The following is a 22,272-nucleotide window of genomic DNA, read 5'->3' as shown; positions in this document are numbered from 1 at the left end:
TTTGCTTCAAAGATGGAGAACCTGAGCCCTCCAGATAGCATTGGACTCCAACTCCCATCAACCCCAGTTGCCATGGCCAATGGTCAGGGAAGATGAGAATTCTATTCAATCAGAATTTGGAGGGGCGCAGGTTTACATGGCAATTTTGTTTGCCATGAGAACACTGTTGCTATCCCAGTGTTTCCTCAAGTATATAATCTCTGTGCAAGTGCTTAAACAACTCTGATTGGAATGAGGTTCCTAGGTGTATACACACAAAGACTTTATCAACATAAATGGTTATTCAGGCTTTGCATGTTTGCTGAAGGAAACAAGTGTGTCCCTGCCCACAGCAAACATAAAGATCTTGTGAAAGCATGTTTTTTGTTTTGTTTTTTTACATTAAGTTAAGTACTGTGAGAGGCCCTTCTTAATATTACCTTCAGCCTAACTTCAACTCAATGCCAACACTTCTTTGGGCACACAGAGATGCCCCAATGCCCCTACATTGGTGCAGATCACCTATTGGGATTAAGAAGGATATTAAATAGGGGTGGGCATCAACCATTTCAATGCTTCAGGGGGGGAAGCAAGATTCCACTTTGGAGGTTGTTCAATTCAGCTCATGTGGAAACAAACCTTTGTTTCTTCCCCATTAACTATTATGGAAAAATAAAAAATGACTTATTGCCAGAACTGGATCAGATTTGCAAGCATATTAGTGCCTCCTGAGTGGATATCTGCCAAATTACAAATAGGTCCATGGGGTTTTGTTTGTTTTTTTGTTTTGTTTTTTTTTGCAGTGGGCACCTTTATATTTATGACTTAAAAGGAACTGTCCTATAACTTTTAATTGTTTAGCAAAATTGCATAGAATTTGCAGGTATCTGCCAAATGTCAAATGAACAGCAGTACTGCTTTCTTGGTAAGGGCAGCCTTTCTGTTTCGAAGTGGTTTAAAAAGGATTCACTTAATCCTTAGTCCTAGAAAGTTAATGGCAAGATTTGAATTAGGAACTCATTGGTTCATAGCTTTGGGGGGGGGGGGTTCTCTCTCTGCCACTTTTGGATCTTTACACCACCTTTTTAATTGCATCCCATGTGAGTTAGCAGTAGTCGGAATCTCATGGAACACAAGCTCTCTGGCACTTTCACTGCTTTAGTAAAGGGATTTGAAAATCAGTGCCTGTAGTTTAACTAAACGTGGTCTTTGAAGAAATAAACATACTAAGTAGAAAGTGAATTCAATGAGTTCCTAATTCAAATCTTGCCATTAACTTGATTTTTGAATCTGCAGATAATCCACACATTTTCTTTGTCGTTCTTTTGAAAGGACAATTTAATTGCAATACATACAATACCTTATTTCTATTGTAATCACCATCTTTTAAGCTAATTTATGAGTGGAGGCAAACTGAGGGAGCAGACACTGGGAAGTGAGCACACACTCTGAACAAAAAGGGAAAAACAAGCACCCAATGAACCCTCCCTCCAACAGTCTCTTTACCAGCCTGCCCCACAAGAGGTAACCCCACCTGAGATGACACTCTTGCAAGGCATTCCTCCAAACTTTCCCCACAGTGGCCGTCTTTTCAGATCAGGTGAAATATTATTCAGATCAGAGTGAGCTAACCTCCCAAATGCTTGCTTCATCCAATCTGTTCCTTCTCCTCTAAGCATTCACCCTCCCCTGCTGAGATGGACATCAGGTGCACTAGGCGAAGGGAAGCAGCTGAGCCATTAATTCATGCAGAGACCACTCACCTTGATCAAGCGAACCACTGATGCAGACATGACATCAGTGACGGAAAGCAGGGGAACTGTACTGCAATTATTTTTAACAGATCACATAGCCCAAGACACAGCAATAAATAGCAAAACCCAGCTGTACACATATACAGTCATCCCTCACAGCTGAAATTTCTATGAAGTCAGATGATTGAAGCTTAAATTGCTGGTTTTTGACTGACTTTAGAATAAGGATTGTGGAGGAGCAAGAATAACTTTAAAAAGTAAGGTGTCCCGTTTAAGGTCTTGTGGGGAAAGGGGAAGTGGCTAAGAGTGTATTTATTAATGTGTCAATTGGCAACTTGAGATTGTTACCACTCTGAACAATGCTTTGGAAAGCGCTTCAATATCCACAGCCTGTTGCAAGGGACACCCAGGTTTCCTGAAAGATCGCAATCTCCCTTTATGAATCTTTCTAGGTGCCAAGATCTTCAGGTGAGAACCTTATCTCGGTCCCATCAGCATCAGAGGCAGTGTTAATGGTGACACAGAGAGAGCCTTTTCTGGGGCTGCTCCCAGATTGTGGAATTGCCTCCCAAGAGAGGTTACACTGGCTTTCTTAGGACTTTCCTATTCAGAAAGGCCTTTGAAAATCCACTGGGCTCTCATCACAGCAACTGCTGTTTTAATGCTGCTTCTAATGTGTTCTGTTATATTTTGACCTGTTGTTATTATAACTGTATTTTTAAAATGTTGTAAGCTGCCTTGAGTTCCAACTTTGGAGAAAGGTGGGATATAAGTACATTAATTAATTAATTAATTAATTACTGTAGCTTTTGTGATTTCTCACTGTTCAGGAAAATGGGGAACATGTGCAACAATATGTATAACCCATTCTCAGGTTTTAATAGACTTATTGTTTCTGTTTTTTGTCTTGATGAAAATTATGTTTTATATTTATGATTTTTGTCCTACAAAACTGTAACAGTGAGAAAACAGGCAGCATATACTGGATGCGCAGCCGTTGTTTCTCCACCACAGTAGGAGCAAAAGTGCACTTTGGCCTCTTATTCAAAACTTCTGCCTCCTAGAAAATTTTACTAGGAGTCAGAAATTCAGCAGCATTTCTCCTGCCTTTTTTATCAATAAGAAATTAACTTCCACTAATATTTTTCATTGTTGGATGAATTAGTAATGCAGCAGCTGTGCTGCTGGTGCAAGGAATCATTTCAGAGTCTAGGCAACAGGCTAGCATCACCCAACTACCATATTTTGTCTGAGAAATGCACATGCTGGAAAGAAAACCTATCATCATTTAGTGGACTCCTAAGTACAATGACCGCTCCCCGCATAAAAACGGGGGGGCGCCCTTTGCGTGGACGCACGCAGCCCCTGGATCTGGAGCGGCTCCATCAGCATAGGCTTGGTTTGCCTTCCCTCAGGTGGGATACCTGGACGTCTCCGCCTACCTCAGTCAGTTGTCCAATCCCACCTGGGGGAAGCGTTGCCAAGGAGACCAGGCCAGGTAGGGGAGGGATTACCTGCCCACACAATAGAGGGAGGATCTTACCTGGGAATCCTCACTTGGCTCCAGAGCTTCTCCCACCGTACCCACCCTCAGTTAATGTCTTATTTTGCAGGTTAACTTTTCTTCACAGGTTTTGCAGGTTAACTTTTCTTCACAGGTATGCGGGCGCTGCTACGTCAAGGTCGCTGTTAAAGGGCCAGAAAGGAATTCCCCTGCATTGGCAGGTTTCGCCTTTCCCGTAGGAAAACGTCACAACTTTGGCGGTATCAGGCCTTGGGCGGAATCCTTTAGTCCATCTTCCTCTTTGCGGCGGCGATACCAGGGTTCCCCGTTAAAGGGGTTTCTGAAGGGAGGCTTTGACCGTACGCCGAAAGGTCGTCATTGCTCTCCCCTGCGGCGGCGGCGTTACGGGGGCGGCTATCTCTGCTTGAACATATGTTCTCCAGAGCCGGCCCATCCCCCCCCCACACTGGATAACCCTGATGCTCCCTAGGTCCCCAGCGGGGGACTGGGGAGGGAGAACGCCCAATGCCTGAGCCAAGGTCTACCCACATTTGAAATTTAATAAAGTTGTGGCCAATTTAATCCCATAGCACGTTGTCATGAGTCGTTATTCCACATGACAGGGGGGGACCGCTCGGGATCTGGGGGACTCCGCCTGTCCACACAATTATAACTACCGTAATTACAATCAGGAAATGAGAAATCATGGTTACCATGGGTGAGAAAAGAGGATTGCATCTATACTGTATATAAACAGAGCTGGATATTAGGGATTTAACACACATGTGAATGCATATTTAAAAGCACATTGGACTCCATATCCCATTTAGAGCAATACAGTGCAGACAGACTGTATCGTCTCTTGGATGTATACAGTGGTAACCTTGGTGTATGAACTTAATCCGTTCCTGAAGTCCGTTCTTAAACCAAACCCATTCTTAAACCAAAGTGCGCCTTCTCTAATGAAGCCTCCCACTGCCGGTGCCCTTCCACCATTCGGCTTCCATTTGTAGACCGAGGTAAAGTTCACAAACCGGAACACTACTTCCAGTTTTGCGGAGTTCATAAACCGAATAGTTCGTAAACAGGACTGTTTCTAAACCGAGGTGCCACTGTAGTTAGCGTTGCATAGAATCTGTATTATCTTTATATCCATGGCTTCCAACCCAACTAGTAATATGTTTCCATAACCTTGTTTACACAAGGAGTTCCTTAGCTGGATAACAACAATTATCTTTAATTTTTGCAATGTCAGTGAATGCAAATTAGCAGTGATTCATTTTGCTAGACTTACCATCATTTCCCAAATAAAATGCATTTTTTCATTCTTCCATATTATACTTTTCACCACATCATACTGGTTTATCAAGAGAATGGAACGTGCTGTTCTCTGAAGAAAGCATGACTGCATACTCTCGATAGGAGTATTATCTCATCCTATTTTCACACATGGGAGCAGACACACACTTACATTTCTAGAGACAAAGCCACAATAAATGTTCATGGCAATCATTATACAAGTTAGTGCAGTGTGTGCTGTTTGTAGCCCGGGATCTGTGCATTTCCTGATTCTTAAGGAGCTGAGGGGGTTTTCCATGTAATATGCAATGCCATATGCAATGGCACAGATATCCATCAGGTATAGAGCAACAAGCAGCTTTTATAAACTAGAAACCAGAGCTCTAAATCTACAATGGAAAAAAATCCACATTCTGAGACACTGATGTGCATTGATTGTTTTGCTATTAGCCATACAGAATCTAATTAAGAAGCTGCAATTTTAAAGGATGCTTCATCGGTGAGAGGCACTTCACAGAAACTCCATAGAAAAGATGAAGAAATCTGCCATGACACAAATGAAGCGAGTGAGAATGAGCCTCTATGTTCCAATAATTTTGCTCCCTCCAATATGGTCCTTTATGATACAGTGGAAGCTTTTATTGAAAAGGGCTGGTAAGGTCAAATTGCCTATTATGCATGGGTGATAGAATTAGTGTCTGCAGAAAGAGATGGAGAAACAAAGGAATGCATTAGACAAACTGTTTGCAAGGTCAAGAAAGCATTCCGTCCATATAATTATACAGTGATGGACCAATACGATGATGCTACAGTCAGCAGATGTCACTGAAGGGTTGCTTGCTTGCTTTTTTCTAATGAATTTTATGGGAATGAGGAACTTCAGAGTGGTTGATCTCCTTCCTTACCTTTAATCCCACAGATCATATGGCAAAAAAATGTTTGTTGCTAAGTACACTCTCAACAGGGAGCTGTAATCAATCATTGCTGAGTGTACCTGTATGATGGACTTGTTTCAAAACGTGTTTCCCTCAGGAGCCAGCTGCATGTTATGCACCACTGGGCACAGAAAAGCTTCCTTTTGCTTTTGACTTTTTTAAAAAGGAAAAGCACCTTCAGAGGGATCAGTTTAGCAGATGGGGAGGCAAACTAAGGCCTGGGGGCCAGATCCGGCCCAATCGCCTTCTCAATCAGCCTGTGGACGGTCCGGGAATCAGCGTGTTTTTACATGAGTAGAATGTGTGCTTTTATTTAAAATGCATCTCTGGGTTATTTGTGGAGCATAGGAATTCGTTCATTCCCCCCCCCCAAAAAAAAATATAGTCCAGCTCCCCACAAGGTCTGAGGAACAGTGGACCGGCCCCCTGCTGAAAAGATTTGCTGACCCCTGGTTTAGCATGAAGAAATGGTGAGGTAGCAACTGGCCCTTTCTGCATCCAAGTGTTTCTGTTCCCCAAACTGTATCCTCAAGCTTTTCTAGGAAAAGCTATGGTAACGGGGATTTAACTTGTACATGCATACAGGCTGTCCCAGGTTACTTTGGGAGGAAGGGTACTCTATAAATTGATGAATGAAGTGGATTGAATCTAAAATGCCCTTTATTAAACAGCCTTGGCCCAGTATACTTGAAGGAGAGTCTCCACTCCCATCACTCAGCCCAGACACTGGGGTCTTCCTCTGAGGGTCTTCTGCTAGTTCCCTCACTGCGAGAAGTCAAGTTACAGGGAACCAGGCAGAGGGCCTTCTTGGCAGTGGCACCTTCCCTGTGGAGCACCCTTGCATCAGATGTCAAGGAGAGGAAGAATTACGTAACTTTTAGAAAACACCTGAAGGCAGCCCTGTATTGGGAGGTTTTTAATGCTTGATGTTTTTATTATGTTTTTAGATATGCTGTAAGCCACCCAGAGTGGCTGGGAAAACCAAGCCAGACAGGTGGGGTATAAATTATTATTATTATTATTATTATTAGGCTGAAAACCTTCTCCACATATAGAAGGGCTGCTTCTGACTTAGCAAAAGAGCACTATATGATAAAATGGACCAACTCTGACTTCCATTTCTGCACCGGGAATGGATGACTCCCTCAACATTGCAGGGAAACACAGACGGAAATTAAGAGAATGATGGGGGTAAAAGTATCATTTGGTATTTGAATAATTGTATTAATTCGGTATGAATTGGTATTGTTACAATTGGGCTATTATTGGATTAATGTTGGAAAACTAATAAAAAGGTATTTGGCTCTAAAAAAAAGAGGACCAACTCTAAAGTTGGAGTTAGATTTGTCCTAGTTCTTCTGTAAGAGTCTGTAAAATTAGCATGAATGCAATTTGTGCAATGCAATTGCATTTTGAAGTCTGGGGCTTTGCAAAGGCAGGGCTTGCAGCTCAGCTGTGGCACTGGGGTTATAGCACTCCCTTGCTTGCATCACTGAGGTAGTTTGTATTTTTATATATATACTATATAATCAAGACAGACAAAGGGAGATAATGATTTATTTATTTTTAAACCAACTGTTTTTAAAGCTGTTGTGGAAAAAATGTGTGTGTTTGTGTGGGGGTGAAACTTAAGTGGATTTCCTTTTTGGCGTTACCTCCTTCAGGCACCTCCCTGAACTCAGAAGCATTAAACAATTATCACCCAGTGGCGCTTGAAAGGCATGCTTGGAAAATACCAGTTATCTGGATCCATTTTAGTATGGCTTCAGGCCTGGTTATAGCATGAAAACTGTCTTGGTTGACCTGGCTGGTGACATTTGTTGGGAGAGACAAGGGAGGGACTGAAGCCCTGCTCATTCTTCTTGACTGCTCAGTGGTTTTCAGTACTGTTAACCAATGCAGATTTCAGGAGAAACTCAGAGAGGTGGGGATCAGGGGCACTGTACTTCACTAGTTCTCCTCGTAATTCCAGTGCCATTTCCAAGAAAGTAATATTGGTGGGCCACTGAACAGCATTCTGTCTTGTCCTCTATGCTCTTTAACATCTATCTGAAACTGCTATGAGTTGTCATCAGGAGATCTGGAACAAGGTGCCACCAATATATGAATGCAATAAATCTCTCTCTCTCTCTCTCTCTCTCTCTCTCTCTCTCTCTCTCTCTCTCTTCCATCAGAATCAGGTGAAAGGTTCGGGTACTAGAATGCTTGGAGATGGTGATGGACTGGCTGGATGTGCAGCAACAAAGTGAAAATGAAACTTGGAAAGAGCATTACGTGTTCTTGTTCTCAAGTGTGGGAGCTATACCAGGTTCACCAGCTAGGGCCCTTCTCTGAGATGAATTGGCCACTGTAAGCCATACTGCAGTCACCTCCAGATCGGTCTGTTGCAATGCACTCTACATGGGACTGCCCTTGAAGGCAATTAATAAATTTCAAATGATCCAAAAGGGAGCAGCCAGATTACTGGCTGGGATTCCATTTAGAACTCGTATCATCCTTATTTTAAAACAGCTGCACCAGCTGCCAATTCCTTCCTTCCTTCCTTCCTTCCTTCCTTCCTTCCTTCCTTCCTTCCTTCCTTCCTTCCTTCCTTCCTTCTAGCATTGGTGGTCTGTTTCATGGAGCAGCATGGGATGCATGGTTACTCCTCTTACAACACCAGCATCGTTTCCCAGCACCCATGTAGCCAAGGAGGCTCCTCCTGCTTTGGGCCCTACAGTCTGGTCTGCACACAATTAACCCAAGTTAGCGAGTGTTGGGCCCCTTAGGCTTAAACTCAAGCACACTTACTGCTGGATAACCTTGGTTCTTGTGAAATTAGGTATACACTGCCTGTGATTGATATGACAAACCTCTTGAATGTAGAGAGAAATTAAAACAAAATGGCAGTTATCTGGTGAAAGCTTTAAAGAAAACTAAGAGAGGGTGGTGGTTAAAGTGGAGTTTTAATCATCAGGGCTCTCCCTGCCCCGCACACCAACGCCTCCAAGCGCCTACTCACACTGCCTCCTCTTATCCCAATTTCCATCCTCCACAGCCTTGCAAATGCCATGCCACATCCCCTTATCTGTCCATTTGTCTGCATTGCTTTGCTTGCATCCTTAGTGTAAGTGTGGATGGTACAAACTATGGGCGGGGGGAAAGGGTCGGTCAAATGTTGAGTGGAATCACGGCTCCTTTTATTATTTGCTCACAAAGTCAAAGTCACTGACTCTCAAAAATGAAACTTGCAGTATTTTGGAACAAGGAACGAGGAACACCGGTCCATGAAATTAACAGGCATTCCAAAACAGCTGCTTGCAAATACAGACATACCAGAATTGCGTAGTGCAATGCACAGCCTGATGGTATCCCACAGAGGAAATGATTCTAAGTTTAAAAAAAAAGCAGACATTAACAAGGTGGCAATTACTACTTGGTCTGGTTGTGAACATGAAGATGGAGGCTGCAAAGATGAAGACATGGTCAAAAGTTGTAGTTTATGGCATTTGTTTTATGAACACTCACTCTTGGCAACATTCTTAATAGCCCAAGATTCTGTCACAGGCCTAAAATAAGACAATATATATGCGTACAAATTAAATGTGTGACTCCTTCTTACTTGAAAAATAAATCAAAAAGCAATTGCCTTCAGGGTGTGCATGTGTGTGAGCAAAATCATGAATGCTGTTCACAAAATTATTTTTCCCTGTGGAGTGGTTTCAGTGAAAGCCCCAGCCCCTCCCCCTCCCCAGAAGCTATTTTCTCCAGGAGAGAATCTACCATTGGTGACGGGACTGTGGGCAAAGGCAAGTACAAACTTTAAAATTCAGAACAACCGTAGTGTCCTGTTACAAAAAAAATCAAGAAGTAAATGCATACAAAAATCATATCAGATCACTAGAACGATACAATTTCCTCCTGGCTTGACAGTATACAAGCGTTTGTCAGCAGTTTCTTAAGCTGGTTTCAAATAAATAGATCAGGAATCTCTACAGGTTTAGTCTAATTTATGAAAGCCAGAATCACAACAGAACTAAGATAATAGTATTGTGTTCTGAATTATTACAGCATAAGCATTGTAGCTTTTTCCCGTGCAGATTTAAGAAATTCTCTGAGACATAAAACCAGGGCTGCAAAATGAAATCATTTACCATCGGCGTGGCTTCTGTGAAATCCATGAGCAGATCTCCAGGTGCCAAGGCAAAGGTCCCTCCAGGATCTGCAAGGCTCTGAAGCACAGTAAAAATTCAGGAAGTGTTAATGGAGTTGAATTGTAAAAAATAATAATTTCATTTGAGAAGATGAACTGCAGGAAAGCTAAATTCTATATTCACTAGCAGTGTCAGAACCACAGCAATAACTGTAAGAGAGGCAGCGCATTTCTCAACTCTTCTTTGGCCTCCCAATTCAGGCGCAAAATAAAGCCTAGCTCAGCCACCACAGCCCTCCTTATGCCTGACCCATGCCATACAGTGGGGCTGTGGGGTCTTGTGTTAACCCCCATCCAAAGATTTCAGTGCTCCTCCTGCTCTTGTACATGTTGTGGAATAGCTTCTTTTTTAAATACTGTTTTAAAATATTTATTTTCGTGGTACAGAAGATAAATTTCTAGAAAACAATTGTTACAACAGTAAACAACAAATTACTTGTCCTGATGAAATTACAGACTTTTATCAGGCCATGTGTTAAAGTTTCATTTGATTACTCTAAGAGATCATGCCACATTTTCCCATGAGTGCTGGGTGGATTTCTGCTACTGCCTGAAGAATTTATGTATTCAATAAACACTTGCCATATAAGAGGAATATGGATTGTGTTTGCCCTTTGCTGCTCTCACCTGGCATGTTAGTTTCTCAGCCAGTGCTATTGACTGTACTCTTGTTATTCCAACACCTGTTTTCCAACATCTGGCTGTCTCCGTATGAGCAGCAGTCAATAGAAAGGCTAAGAGGTCATCTTTGGAATAATCAGGAGCAGGCAGGATCCTAAGCCCAGGTAGTGCTAGTGCAGGAGACATTTCCATGGTTTTCTTGTATATTCAGCTTATTTCTTTGAAGGGTTTGATGATGTCTCAACACCACCACATATGGAAATATGTACCTTTGACTGCACATCCCGTCCAACAATTGGGATTGACTTCCTTACATATTCGGGACAGCCTCACCAGTGTATAATGCTACCTATGCAGAATTTTTTAATGAGGCTTCCCTTATTTTTGCAGAAACTATTTGCGCATCTAGGTCCATTTCCCATGGCATTTTTGTGAACAATATTGCCATATTCTATCCCAAGTTTCTGAGTACTTCCACTTCATCCATCAATCCCTCCCTGTCAGTGATGACCAGGTCCAAGATAGATGATCCCCTTGTTGCTTCTTCCACCTTCTAGAAAAATGAAATTGTTAGCAAGGCAATGGGGAATTTATCAGACGCTGCAGAGCTTCAGTTGCAACAAATATCGGGGAAATTGAAGTCTCCCATGACTGCTATATATCTCTTTTTTGAATGTTTGGTAATCTGCATTAGAAAGGCATCATCCAAGTCTTCAGTCTATAGCAGAGCCCCACAGTAAGGTCACTCTTGTTTCTCTCTCCTACAATTTTTACCTATATTTTCTCAATCTGCTTTCCATTTTCCAGGTCAAGGATTTATTCACAAGTGTACACATCCTTTACATATAATGCTACCCCCCCTTCCTGTTTGGCCTATTCCTTTTGAACAGGTTATACCCCTCCCTCAATCCCTACATTTTAGTCATGGGTTCCATCCCACCAAGGTTCACTAATGCCTATCAGGTCATATTTGCCACCCTGAATTAAAAGCTCCAATTCATCTTGCTTGTTTCCCATACTCTATGCATTTGTGTAGAGACAACTAAAACCATGAGTTGTTCCCTCCAGCTGCTTCCTTCTTGTAGTTTCTTTACTTTAGTAGGTTTCTGGAGCACCACCTCAGCTTTTCGTGCATCAATGAAGCTATTATCCCCAGTACCAGGTATTTGTCTTTTGTCTGTAATGTTGTTTCTCTCCCTCTCCAAATCTAGTTTAAAGCTCTCCTGATCAGGCTTGTGAGACTCTTAGCTAGTCAAGTTGAACATGGGACAGAAAGTTGAACTTGCAGGGACTCCTTGGCATTTCAGGCTTGGATTAGGAGAGAGGAGATTTTCAATAACAGCAAGGAATGTGAACCAAATATGTTTCTCGAAGGCAACCATGAATTTATGACTTGCACCCTTACCTGCTGCTGAGCCCACCCTTCCAGTTATCTGTATGTACCTTTGCACATGATGAGAAATGTCCCTCCGAGTTTGTTCTCTGTGACACAGGAGATGCTGATGAGTGTGATGGCGATGCCCCAACCGCTGCTGCAAGCGCTGGAGGAAGGTCATCTTCATCACTGGGTTGTTAAAAGTACAAGAAACTTTGCTCACTACAATATTTTTAAGTACTCATTTTCATGGGGAGGATAACCTAGAAAGCATTTTCAAAATGTCTACCACTTGTTTCTGCTCGCCTCTTCAGTTCTGCTATATTTTCATTTGTGTTTTCTGAAAAGTGTGTCACATACACACAGTAGTTGCTGGTACAGGAGTCTCCTAATGCACATACAAAGTTGTACATATAGGGAGGATGGATGCTGAGGGTGCTCCGACCAGGGCCAAATGAAGGCATCGTGACACCCAGGGCAGGGCGTTGCTACATAGGGCGCATGTGTGGTGTCGCTACATACAACACATGCGCCGTACGTAGCGATGCCGCACATGCGCTGTACATAGCAGTTTGCCGGTGGCACCGCTCCAGTGCCATATGGACAGGATCCTCTACATGTGGCTGTAGCAGTGACAGAGGGATCCCACCACCATCCATATGGCGCTCAAGCTGCACCGGCGGCAAACCGTGATGTACAGCGCATGTGCAGCGTCGTTACGTACAGCGCACGTGTGCGACACTGCACATGCGCTGTACATACTGGTTAGCTGCCAGCACCGGGATCCTCTGCTCATGGCTGCAACCCCGAACAGAGGATCCTCCACATGCGGCTGCAGCGGCACAATGGCTGCTCGTGTCACAGCAGCGGGGTGAACCTGTTAGGATTCTTGCTCCGTGTTTGCAGTCATGGGATTGTTGTCTATCACATGTGGCGGTGTATGTTTTCATTCCACAGTGTGGGAAGTGACGGAGACAGGATGTTTTGTACTACTGTGTTCTGGAATATAGGACTATTGTCCTTTGTTCATTCTCTCTTTGCTGTTTGATGAGAAAGAGGAAGGAGCTAAGGCAGAATGCTCCGAGCGTATTATATGTAAATAAATGTAGATTTGCCAAAATGCTGTGCTACTGAGTTCTGTTACGCAATCTGTGAATACTCTGCGGATCCCTAAGTGCGCTGATGCTTCTTGGTATCAGTTGCTGTGATGTTTGGGCTGAAGAAAGCTTTGAAGGAGGGAGGGAACATGCCTGTTGGGCATATGTCTCTGCCAGAGTCCTACACAAGAGTAACTAACAGAGCCCCCATAGGATGCCTTCTTGTCACACACACACACACCCCAGACCTGGCACCCGGGGCGGACCACTCTGCCCCCCCCCCCCCTTGCGATGCCACTGGCTCCGACTGCTGCATTAGAAATCATCTACAAACCACAAAACTTTTGAAAAAGCATTTTGTTCAAGAGATTATATCAAATGACAATATAAAACAGTAAAGCTTCCATATTGGTTGGAATTTGTTTTGTATTTAAAGCTCCACTTACCATTAACATATTTGTAGATTACTGTATGTACTTATGGGTGACAAAAATTGAGGTGCTTCCTTTCTGATTCTCACCAAATGCGTTAATTATACAGCTATAAAATCACTTCAAATGGTTTGGGGAAACCCTTCCCACTCCACCCTTCCTTGCCAAGATAAGCTCCCTGTCTCCCACCAACCCACCCCCCTTCGCACACACACACCTTGAATACGTTAATCTTGCCACATACAAAGCCACTCCTAGCTGTGTCTGGTGAGTCTCAGTCTCCGGTAAAAACCAGGTTTCAGGGGCACCAAGAGCTGCTGCCAGGGGGAGTATTTTGTGGTTCACATTGAAGAGGCTGGGGAATCTCTGGCTGCTCCTTTCTTTCAGGGCCAAGAGCAGCTTCAAGTGCAGCTCCTGGCTGCCTTCCTTACCCCTCCTCGGAGCACACAATAACCCATGGCAACACCCTCTTTCCTAGCTTATTATAAAACAAAAAGACTATTTTTTGTGTTAATTAGATGCTATATTAATGCAAATAGACAGGTTTTAGTTCCTTGACCTTGTTAATCTTTATTTTGCACCAAGGCTGCTGACATTCTTTTAAACTTTCCCCTTCACACGCAGCAGGAATAATTTGGCTTTCTCCCCACTCTTGCTAGGTAAATTTGTTTCCTTGTACTCATTTGTATGGAAGTGGAATTTTCTCATGTGGCTTTGCCAGTTGAGTAAATATTCTCAGTCACTTGAAAATAACAACTGCAGGTTGGAGCAGAAATTTAGTTTCACACATTCTGGCTGCAAGGCTGGAGCACCAGACATTTGCCCAATTAACTTCCTTTAAAAGAGGATCACCTGCATTTTAACTATTTAAAGGCTTTTTTAAAAAAAAAATGAGGGCATGGTCACTGTTTCTTGTATAGAAAACTCTTGTTCAATAGGTGTGAACGAAGCTTCAAAAACGTGCATGTTAACACTTAGATCTGCATTCTGCCACTTGTTTTCGTCTAATTTTAACTTATATTGCAATATGTTCCTTTTCATACTCATTAGAGAAATGTGATTATAACAAATGGCTAGTGAAAATAGTTGTGATGAGCACAAGCAAAGTGAATGGCAATTCCAGAATCGTTTTCATCGCAGTTTAAAACAAAGCCAACCATAGGAGCCAGCTCCTAAGGGCTGATGGGTCTTCATCTCCCAGTAAAACATTTGAGGGGGCTGGGGCCCCAAATTTGATGGGCATTGCCATTCAAATAGGGTTCATGCACTGTGTCATGCAATTGATTATGTGGGGTGGGGCTCACCTGCCTCCCTCCCCCGCAATATTTTATTCAAGCTGGCACCCCTGAAGCCATCATCAGTCTGGAGACTAGTTGCACAGTTTTCTGGATTCTTAATAATATATTGAGGCAAACAATATTACCATATTTTTGGCTCTATAAGACACACCAGACCACAAGACGCACCTAATTTTTGGAGGAGGAAAACAAGAAAAAAAAATATTCTGAATCTCAGAAGCCAGAACAGCAAGAGGGATCGCTGCGCAGTGAAAGAAGCAATCCCTCTTGCTGTTCTGGCTTCTGGGATAGCTGCGCAGCCTGCATTCGCTCCATAAGACGCACACACATTTCCCCTTACTTTTTAGGAGGGAAAAAGTGAGTCTTATAGAGCAAAAAATACGGTACTTCCATTTTTCATTTTGTAATTTTTTTTAGCAACAAACCATAATAGAATTTCAATGCATTACAAACATTCAAATGCTCCATGTCAAGCCTTCATCCAAAATAAAACAGTACATACTGAAGTGTGTGTAAGTGGAGACATAACTTTAAACCAATAAACACATTGTGTCAATATAACTAGCTTGTGTTATCGTTACATTTAAGCAACAGCAGAAGAAAAATCTGTTGACGTACCACAAATATACCCTTAACTAAAACCAAAAATGCTGAATGTGTTTCTGTTGCTACTACAATGAATTATGTTGTTCTAAATGTAATGCATGTACTCTTGGCATGCAATAAATACTCTAATTTTTAGAGATAAGTCAAAATTCCTCAGAAGACATATTTTCTGAGATGTTTCTTTTCCTCCCTCCTCCTCCCTACTAAAAAGCCAATAAACATCTCCAAATATTCTCCACCATTCTCCCTCTCTGCCCCACGATGCCCTGGCATGACACTAGTAGGCTGGAGCTACATTGATCTTATAAACCTTATTAAACATAACGTTCTATAACGTTTAATGGCAGTTTCCCTTTGCTGCTCTGCAGTGCCCTCTGGTGTCACATTTTAAGTTATAAACTTAGATCTGATCTAGGTCTGAGGTATTATGGAGGATGCACAATGGAGGCCAGGTTGCCCAGCCAACAAAATAGACAGTTACACCAAAAAATAAAAATAACATAAAATAGCCTTGGGGTGGGAGGGGGATGAAGCTGTACGCTGGTTGCTGCTCTTGCGGAGCCCCACTGGGAGACACTGTTGGAGAATGTGGCTGAAATGTTCCCTCCCATTTTTTCAATGCACAAACAGAGCAGCGAATGTTGGAGGCCACTTGTGCACAGCTGTAACATTAATTTCACTGCAATATTCGCAATGAAACTTAGTCTATTTAATCACCATTCACAGCACTCAATTTATTCAATGATTCTCAGCTCTCTACATTCTCTTGTCTTGCTCCTAGACCACAGCTGCCAATGTTTCCCTTTTTTTAAGGGAAATTCCCTTATTCTGATTAGGATTCCTCGCAAGAAAAGGGAAAAGTTGACAGCTATGTCCTAGACCCCAGTAAAAAAAATCTCCATAAATAGTATTATTTTTCACAGTGGGAAAACTATGCTGATTGAATTATTAAGATGTTTTGCTTAAAGAAAGAAACTAGTAAGTCAGCAGGTACACAGTTTGCTGCCTGGCTTGCTGTGCACACAGGCTCTGATTTATTCTCTCTACTGGCCATGCTCAACTGACAGTAAGGTAAAGGAAAAGGGACCCCTGACCGTTAGGTCCAGTCGCAGATGACTCTGGGGTTGCGGCGCTCATCTCGCTTTAATGGCCAAGGGAGCCAGTATTTGTCTGCAGACAGTTTTTCTGGGTCATGTGTCCAGCATAACTAAGCTGCTTCTGGCCAACCAGAGCAGTGCACAGAAACACCATTTACCTTCCCGCCGGAGCGGTACCTATTTATCTACTTGCACTTTGATGTGCTTTCAAACTCCTAGGTGGGCAAGAGCTGGGACCGAAGAACGGGAGCTCACTCCATTGCGAGGATTTGAACCACTGACCTTCTGATCAGTTTAGACCACAGCGCCACCCACGTCCCATTGATTAAAAGGTAAAGGTAAAGGTAAAGGGACTCATGACCATTAGGTCCAGTCGTGGCCGACTCTGGGGTTGTGGCACTCATTTCGCTTTATTGGCCGAGGGAGCCGGTGTACAGCTTCCGGGTCATGTGGCCAGCATGACTAAGCCAATTCTGGCCAACCAGAGCAGCGCACGGAAACACCGTTTACCTTCCTGCCAGAGCGGTACCTATTGATCTACTTGCACTTTGACGTGCTTTCGAACTGCTAGGTGGGCAGGAGCAGGGACCAAACAACGGGAGCTCACCCCGTCGCGGGGATTCGAACCACCAATCTTCAGATCGGCAAGTCCTAGGCTCTGTGGTTTAGACCACAGCGCCACCCGCGTCCCCAACTGGCAGTAGTAATCAGGAATAATAATGAGCAGGGGGCTGTGGCAATGGCAATGGCAGGGCATCATGAGCCAAAAGTGCAAGCTAAGAGTTTGCTTGAATTTAGGGTTTTTGAAGCAGTCAGTAGATGTAATATGAGGGGTTACTCAGGTTGCAAAGCTAATTCGACAGTTTTGGTTGCATTCAGAAAACCTTGCCTGCATACAGAACTGGGGGGGGGGGCTGCTTAAAAACCAGGAAGAGCCACAGAAAATTCATCCAGTCTGCATGTTATCATATATAATGGGGGCGAACATAATCCTGTGTGTGTGTGAGCTGCAGTTGTGCACTTCCTTTCCGCTAGAGGCCTGTCCTGATTTGTTTTGTTCACCTTATCTATTTGTGACTTGCTAAAGTTTGCCAAGATCTTTCAGTCTGCTTCTGTCACTTCTGCTGAAAGGGCCAAAAACAGATGTGACAAGTCACACACTGAACTGTTTCTGGTTACTTTATTAGTAGACTTTGATTCCACCTTTACTCCCCATGGAAAGTCCTCAAGGAAGCCTGCATGAGTCTTTCCCCATCATCTTCACAACAATGCTGAGGTGCAGAAGAGGTGGAGAGAAGGGCTTGACCCAAGGCTATTCCGTAGGCTTCAGAGCTGAGCAGGGATTTGAATGCTGGCTTCACTGTTCCACTCTTTTAAGTCTGCACTCTCTTTCAAACTGGACCACTTGTCTTTTTCCATGTTGTCAGGGAATCAGGAGCAGGAGCAATGGGGAGAGAGGAATTGGAGAGCGAAGGGGAAGAATCCGAGGGCAGCGTAGGGGAGTATGACAGTGGCCCGAGAGATTCCATGAGCTTCTCCAGCGAATCAGAAGATTCCCAGAAGGGGGCGCCGATGGTCAGGGCAAGGAGGGTCCCAGGGGGGACGCACCAGAAACAAGGAGCCAGAGGGGAACCCCAAAACAGCAGTGGAGGATCGGGACCAGTTTCCCCACCAGAGCGTAGTGGGGGGGAAGAGTCACATGTGTCAGGGCCAGCGTCTCCTCCAGAGAGGGAGTCAGGGCTGACCACGCCTCCATCGGAGAGTGGAGGAACGGAAGGGAGGTCAGCTGCAGCTAGCCCCCCCCCCCCCCCGAAGGGGGAAGCAGTGACAGCAGCAGTGAAACGGTCAGGAGGAAAGCTGCTGGCTGGGCGCGCGCGCCAAGTTCAAATGTACAGGCGCGGGGGACAGCAGGAGACCCGGATGGGGAACCAGCTCCTAAAGCCCGCCGGAGGGAGGGAGAAGGCTCAGGGGAATCAGCGTCAGAGGAGGCTAGAAAGGGCGAGACCCCGGCGGGCAGGCGGACCCAGAGGAGGAAAGAGCAGCGGAAAAGGTGGAGCAAGGCGAGGGTCTTAAATTGGTGTACAGGGGGAGGAGATTCAGAAGGGTCATCAGCAGTCTGACAGTTGAGACGTGGGGCTGCGCGCTGCGGCTCTGGAAGTGAAACTGAACTTCAATAAAGACTTTCGTACTTAACAACGAAGCAGCGTTGGTCCTTTGTGAGCTGGGACCTAGGGTAGCTCTGACACATGTGATTGTGAAACAACCTCAGTGCAAAAAGACTCCTCTAATTTTATCCACTTTTTTATTCCTCTTCCTCTTCCTCTTTGTTTTCTTCACGGTCTCACTTTTCTCCTCCCTCTTCAGTCACTTCTCCCCAGTGGCAAAGCAGCATCCAAATGCTCCCCACTGCTAGGTGTTTCCTGAGCTGGCTTGGCCTGTCACCTGAGGCAAAACAGGAATGGCCGCCTCCTTTCCTCTCTCCCTCCACTGCTGCCCCCACTACCACTTCCACAATCACCTCTCACAGAATCATAGAATTATAGAGGTGGAAGTGATCCTGAGGACTATCCAGTTCAAGGACGTCCAGCTCCCAATATACTGTGATCTACTCACAGTATAAAAACTGGCAGTGATCTACCCATAGTTGTTGAGCTTTTTTTAGGAAGGAGATTGCTGAGGGGCCAGAAATCAGCCAGGATCTACCAGGAACACCCTGTGATCTACCAGTGGATCACGATCTACCTGTTGGACATGCCAGATTCTAGTTCAACCCCCTGCAATGCTTTGAGGACTGTGAGTTTGGCAAGAGCCAGGGCATGGTGATGGCAGAAGTAGGGGGCTGGGGGGCCCTGGCTCTTGCCAAACTCAGTGGGAGCTGGAGCACTTCCTCAAAGCATTGCCTCCCGGCTTCTTCATCTGTGGAAAATGGGTTAGTTATGCCACCTGCCAAAGTGGTTGGGTGGGCAGAGTTCCACCTCTTGCACTTCCACTGACCGAGGCAGGCGCTTCACCCCATCACAGGGGAGCTGGCTCTGTTTCTGAGGGAAAGGCCTGATGGGGGTGGGGTCTAACCTGTTGGACTCAGGGTGGATGGATTGGATGGTAGAGGTGTGGAGGCATGTCTCTGTGAAAGGAGAGAGAAAGAGAAAGAGGAGTGGCAGAGAGATGAGGGACAGCTCTCCACACTCACTCTCTGACCCCAAAATGACTTTCCACGGGTCAACCGTTGTCACTGCAACATCATCATTGTGTGTGTGATCAATATTGTGTGATCTCCATAATCAGGACCAGCAGGACATTGCTGACTTCGCATGGCAAGCCTCAAGTTATCTGGGGGGTGGGGGAAGCAGCACTGACGAGACTCTAAATTTTGTATTATGCCACATCCCAAGGCTGCCATTTTGTGACTGGCACCCACAGCATTCAAAATGTGCCCACTGAACCGAAAGGTTGGCAACTCCTGAAATGGACCCATAGGGAAAAGACATCTGAAACAGTGTACAGCAGCCATAATTGGAATTATACTCACAAGCTGTACTGCCTCATCAGTTTCCTCACCCGTGGTGCTTTAACTTCCTGCTTCTCAGGTACACTGCTTGTCTGTGTTGTCTCCGGCCGTAAAGGGGCTAGATTTCTAAATGCAGAAGAAGAAAGAAATGAAAAAAATAAGAAAAGACAAAGTTAGGACTTCTGGGAGAAGATATCATTTGTTCGATATCTTAGGTAGGTAGGTAGGTAGATACTTAGTAGGTAGGTAGGTAGATACATATCTCAAGTGTTTGTTTGTCTGTGTGTGCATGCGCGCGTGCATACACACCCACACCCTACTATGATTTCATTTAATTGTATGAATTGTTTTCATGAATTTGTTGTTGTTTGCTTTATAAGCTGTTGTGTTTGCTGTTATAGATTGCAATGTTTGCTGTTTTTTAATGCTATTGTGAATAGCTAGTGCTCTGATGGTGTTTCCTGCTTGGCAGGGGGTTGGACTCGATGGCCCTTGTGGTCTCTTCCAACTCTATGATTCTATGATTCTATGATTCTATGAATATTGTGAGCTGGTTTGAGCTCAACATTTGTTGCTGGAAAAATGGAATACAAATACAGTCATACCTCGGGATAAATACGCTTCAGGTTGAGTGCTTTCAGGTTGCGCTCCGCGGTGACCTGGAAGTAACGGAGCACGTTACTTCTGGGTTTTGCCACTCGTGCATGCGCAGACAGTCAAAATGATGTCATGTGCATGCGCGGAAGCAGCGAAACGTGACCTGTGCACGCACAGACGCGCTGTCGCGTTTTGCGTTCCGTTCGGGATGCAAACAGGGCTCCAGAACGGATCCCGTTTGCATCCCGAGGTACCACTGTATTAAATCAACTCAAGTCAGCTACCAAAGATTATCTCTTTTTCTTTCTACACTCCACAGACGCCCCTCTCTCTTCCCAAGAGCAGCTTTTTCTCCTGCATCCTAGACCACAAGTGCTCTTCTACCTCTCTTTCTGCCCAAGCGCCTTCCAAAAGCCCACAGCTTGGGAAGCTAATCTCTCACTCCCGAAACTCAAAGAAAAACCCATGCAGACAGGCAGGTCCATGGAGCAGCTGGAGAAGCACACCTCGCCCCCTCTTCCACACACCCCATATTCAAGGAAACTCCAGGGATTCCCATCACTACCACTTCCACTAGGCAGACCTATGGTCAGAGGAAAGCCATCTCCACCACTTCTCCTCCCTGTATAAAACACTGAGCTGCTTGCCTCTGCTCCTGCCACCTCCACCATGCGGAGGGGCAGGTATTGGCTTTGCTGCTGCTTCTCTGCCCCACCCAATGCTGTAAACATATTAGTTAATATCCTAGAAGCCATTTCCTGGGAAATCAACCTGGACCAAAGGAATTTGAGTTACAAGAGAGGAGATTTCAACTCAACGCGTAGAAGAAATTCCTGATCATGTGAGCAACTAGAGGACCTTTGAGGTGCCTTCTAACACCAGTTTTTATGTAGTTTTAGTAACCAGTTATCAAAGCATTTCAAGTTTGTTTGTTTTTTTTAAAAAGTCATCTAGCTATTTAGTTTCACGTTCAGTATTACTCCTAGGGTTGCCACCTGTTCTGGATTATACAGGATTGTCCCATATTTCAATGTAAAATGCTACGTCCTATATTTCATGTCTTCTCTCTGCCAAGTTAGGAATCCTCTCCAAATACATGTGTTTGAAAGGGTGTGTGAAAGGTCAGGTATTTAAGCTCTGGGTAGCCAAGCAAAGACAGATTTGGAAATTCATGTGTGTGTTGTGTATGGCAAATTCTAGAGGGGCCGTCCTGTTAGGCTGCAATAGATTGTAATGGATTGCTATGAAGTCACTTCAGCACCAAATGAAAATAAACCCCCACCCCAGCCCCACTGCCATGCCCTGCCCTGTATTTTGCCAGAACAAATGTGGCAACCCTACTCCTCCCCAACCCACAAAGGAACACACAAACTAAGATACAGAGTTACGGAGACATGTTATGGAGAAAAGCAAAATACAGATAAACATAACAGAGAAGTCTAATTTAATCTTGCTATGGTCCAATATATATTCCAAGCTAAATATGTCAGAAGTGCACCTTCTTCTAGATTCATTAAGTTGTTTTTCGAAGCTTTTGCAACAGAAATTTCTATTCTGCATGTGACGGACCTACTCTAATTACACATTAAATACACTAATTTCGTCAAGTTGCATTTTCTTCTAAATGTAAAAAACAGCGGTAGAATATATTTAGATCATAGTTCCATTTATATTTCACAGACCATTAAAAATATGTAAGATTCTGCACTGCTAATGAATTTCAAAAGCTCATCCCAGCATTTGGGGGAATTTTCCAGTGCTGTCTGACAGGGATAGCACATTCAAACAAGTTCATTTAAAGAGAACTCTTAGCTCTCTCTGCATCAGATATTCAACATACTGGGGTACCTGAACAGGAATAATCATTATATTGTTGGGAGTAAAGCAGCAGCACTTGTTGTATCTTACCTGATAATAGACTGAAAGGCAACCTATTCCTCCTCTACTGATTTCTTCTTCAGTGACTACTTGTTGATATG

General features: G+C 44.1%; 2 protein-coding genes across 2 annotated transcripts in view; both read right to left on the bottom strand.

Annotated features, from left to right (window-relative positions):
- The window catches only part of MOCOS (molybdenum cofactor sulfurase), a 563,966-nt gene that overhangs the window by 182,805 nt on the left and 358,889 nt on the right, over positions 1–22,272 (bottom strand). The gene's annotated exons all lie outside the window — the stretch shown is intronic.
- The window catches only part of LOC310747468 (band 4.1-like protein 4B), a gene marked incomplete at its 5' end in the record, with an annotated part of 56,041 nt that overhangs the window by 13,302 nt on the left and 20,467 nt on the right, over positions 1–22,272 (bottom strand). Inside the window, 4 exons of the mRNA XM_083581836.1 lie at positions 8,787–8,840; positions 9,605–9,682; positions 11,728–11,848; positions 19,718–19,822. Coding sequence (XP_083437962.1) covers positions 8,787–8,840; positions 9,605–9,682; positions 11,728–11,848; positions 19,718–19,822 — 358 coding nt within the window. The remainder of the gene's footprint in view (positions 1–8,786; positions 8,841–9,604; positions 9,683–11,727; positions 11,849–19,717; positions 19,823–22,272) is intronic.

Source organism: Podarcis filfolensis (genome assembly GCF_964270895.1).
Source record: "Podarcis filfolensis genome assembly, chromosome: 13".
In the NCBI taxonomy this organism is placed as follows: Eukaryota; Metazoa; Chordata; class Lepidosauria; order Squamata; family Lacertidae; genus Podarcis; species Podarcis filfolensis.
Note: the sequence above shows the minus strand (reverse complement) of the source record. Positions and strands in the feature narration are given on the sequence as shown.